Source organism: Propithecus coquereli, unplaced genomic scaffold (genome assembly GCF_000956105.1).
Source record: "Propithecus coquereli isolate 6110/MARCELLA unplaced genomic scaffold, Pcoq_1.0 Scaffold39, whole genome shotgun sequence".
Taxonomy (NCBI): Eukaryota; Metazoa; Chordata; class Mammalia; order Primates; family Indriidae; genus Propithecus; species Propithecus coquereli.
In genome coordinates this window covers 3,405,056-3,408,372 of record NW_012149618.1, presented here as the reverse complement: position 1 = coordinate 3,408,372, position 3,317 = coordinate 3,405,056, and the positions used below count along the sequence as shown (strand labels likewise).

The window sequence follows — 3,317 nt, the reverse complement described above, 5'->3', positions numbered from 1 at the left end:
GTAGCTGAGGCATAACCAGAATTTTTTTTCTTTTAACTTAATAAAGAAAATTAAAAAACACATGCAAAAGTAAATAGAAAAATATAATGAACACCACGTACCCATCACTCAGCTTTAATAATTATCAGTATGTGGCCAATCCTCCTTTATCTATTATTACCCTTTCCCTATCTTCCCTCATCCTCCACTACTGGATTATTTTAAGGTAAATCCCAGATATCATTCTATCTGTGAACACTTTTGTATATATTCTAGAAGACAAAGACTTTTTCCAAAAAACATAACTCAACATCATTCACACTTTAAAAAATTAACAATAATTTCTTAGTATCATCAAATATCCAGGCAGTCTTCAAAATTAACCTGACTGGCTAATGTTTTTTTTTGACAGTTGTTTGTTTGAATAAGGAGCCAAAGAGGGTACATAATTTGGTTGATACATCTCTTTAGATCTACCTGTTCCATCAGAAGGGAGACTTTTCACTACATTCTCTTGTAAGTTACTTATTTTGAACCTTAAATATATATTACCTATTCAAAAATATAAATAAATAAATCCTAAAGGAAAAGAAAAGTAAAAACAATTTACCTTCGGGTGGGACCCATACACAGTAGTCTGGGTCATCATCAGGATATTTGGAAGAAAGTGTTGCTGGAAGCTGCAAAGAAAAAAATGGATTATTTCGCACATTTTTTAAATGGGTTTTTCTTTTTTTTTTTTGAGGCTGGATCTTGCTCTATCACCCAGCCTGGAGTACAGTGGCGTGATCACAGCTCACTACAGCCTCAAACTCCCAGGCTCAAGTGATTCTCCTTGTCTCAGTCTCCTGAGTAGTTGGGATTATAGGTATGTGCCAAAAATGTTAGCAAAAATGGCTTATTTTATTCAAAAGAATTTTAATTCCAAGAATTACTATCCCTATGCCTGTCAGCAAACAAAAACTAAGAGAGAACAGTTTCCATTGATGATCTTGACATAAGTAATCTATTTGTGGGAGCATTCTCTCTGAACCTAGATTTTTTTTCCACAAAGCCGCAACAAGCTGGTTTTCAGCCAGTGAAAAGTGATGTGAAGCTCTTTAAATGGGGTAGTTAATACACTGCAAATATGAGTGCTAAATGGTATAACCCCCAGAAAGGGAAATTTGGCATTTGCCTTTTGACCAACATGCAGAAAAGAGTTAACAGAGTAAGGCTGACTGCTAGCCTTTGAAAGCCTGTTTGTAAGGTTGGCCCTTGTCTGGCACCTGAGAACTTGGATTTTAGAACGGTTACTACTACTCTAACTGACAAGAGTGGCTCACTGCGCCTAAGCTGTACAAACAATGTGGTTTATGCTGAATACCTACTTTTCTTCTGAAAATCTAGAATTCAGGTACATGATAGGCAGGGAATGCCTAGGTGATCAGTCTCCAATAAAAATCCTGGGCATTGAGTTTCTTATGAGCTTCCCTAGTTAGCAACATTTCACATATGTTGTCACAACTCATGGCTTAGGGAATTAAGCATATCCTGTGTGACCTGACTAGAAGAGGACCCTTGGAAGCTTGTGCCTGGTTTCCTCCATATTTCACTGCAGGTGCCTTTTCCCTTTGCTGATTTTGCCTGGTATTCTTTCTCTGTAGTAAGTACAACTATATGCTGAGTCCTGCGAGTCCTCTTGTGAATTACCTAACCTGACAGTGGTCTTAGGGACTTTCTGACACAACCCAGCAATCCTGCTTCTGGGAGCTTACCACATCCACATAAAATTATGTATACACGACATTATCCATCACAGCACTGTTGTAACAAAAGACTGGAAACAATCCAAGTGTCCATCTATTGGGAACTGGCTATATAAAGTATAGCCATATAGTAGTAGGAAGCTCTCAATATACTAATATAGGATGATTTCCATAATAAGTTAAAAAAATTAAGATGTAGAATAGAGTACATTATCCTCTACCTTTTGTGTAATAAAAGGGGTAAAATAAGAGTATGTTATTAAAATGTCTTTGTATGGCAAAAGAAAGATTCATAAACTAATAAAAGAGGCAACTTGTATATGAGTGGTTATAGGGAACAGCGTGAATGAAGACAATAGAGAATTCAAAAATATAAGTAAAAGAGAATCCAGATTTCTAAGAGTTGAGGATAAGGCTACTGGGAACTCTGTTAAGTCAATCTCCAAAGTAAGATTTACTCTCCTGGATGTGGTCCATAACAAAGGGGTTCATTTTTACTCCCAGAGAAGTGAAATACTTACTTTGCCTGGACCAGAAGCTTTCTTTTTCTTCAATTCATCTCTGCTTTTCTCATATTCATTCTTTGATGCTAATATAAGAAAGAAAAAAAGTGGCAATAGCTATTTTCAGTATAAGTAAAATGGAAAGAAAATTCCTCCTAAGAGAGCATTATAATTATTGAAGAAAAGATGCCCAGGACAATCCAGTTCTCAAAAATTCCTCTACTACTATAAAAACTATATTAAGAAGACAGAATTCTTCCTTCACTAATAACTCTAATTTTTAAATCCTATGGCTATCCTACAAGCTTGAATATAACCACATCATGTGAAAAAGTAAAGGAAATGAGGCTGATTTTATTAGTCCACAGTTTAACCATTATAGGTAAAACCAGAGAAAGCAGTCCTTTTACTCGGCCAACCTTTCAACCAATTTCTTTTAATAGTTTTGGAACCACTCCCATTATAGTTACATACTCGACTCTGGGAGATATAAAACTGTGGAGGGCTTTGCACAGCCAGAGAGAAGCATTAAGGCATTAGGTGCTTTGTGGGGCAGGTAGAAGGAACTTCAGGAGGTAGAAGAGGAGTAAGAGAAGGGCTAATGGGATGGCACCAAACACAAACCTCTCGTACATTCCAATTTTGTTCAAGGGCCTAGCGGCAGCATCTACCCAATATCTATAAGGCCATTCTCTGTGCTGCCAGCCCCTCCTCCATAAAACCAGTCAGCCGCCTGTGTGCAGAGCAGCAATGAAGTCTGCTGTACTACTTGCCTGAGGGTTCCTCAAGTGATGAAGCTGTTCTGCTAATCTCTTCATAATCTTTATTCTGTTCCACCTGGCTGAGTTGAGACATGTTTTCTATAAAAAGCAGTACCAAAGCATATTGTCATTATTTAATTCATGGTGGAAAGCCAAGAAAACAAAACAAAAGGAGAAGCTAAATACATACATAATCATCCAGTTTTACTATCATCAGCTTCAGCTAATCTTAATAAGGTTTTCAATAAATGTGCCTCCAGATGTATAATAGAGAACCACCAATTTTCCACTTAAAAAACTTGCCAACTTCGTGGAAAATTGTTTGG

General features: G+C 36.9%; 1 protein-coding gene across 1 annotated transcript in view; it reads right to left on the bottom strand.

Annotated features, from left to right (window-relative positions):
• SLC4A1AP (solute carrier family 4 (anion exchanger), member 1, adaptor protein) overlaps nucleotides 1-3,317 on the bottom strand; it is a 42,936-nt gene that overhangs the window by 1,109 nt on the left and 38,510 nt on the right. The window contains exons 7-9 of the mRNA XM_012652413.1: nucleotides 3,004-3,090; nucleotides 2,249-2,316; nucleotides 590-659 (exon numbers count right to left, since the gene is read on the bottom strand). Of these exons, the coding sequence (XP_012507867.1) occupies nucleotides 590-659; nucleotides 2,249-2,316; nucleotides 3,004-3,090 (225 nt within the window). The remainder of the gene's footprint in view (nucleotides 1-589; nucleotides 660-2,248; nucleotides 2,317-3,003; nucleotides 3,091-3,317) is intronic.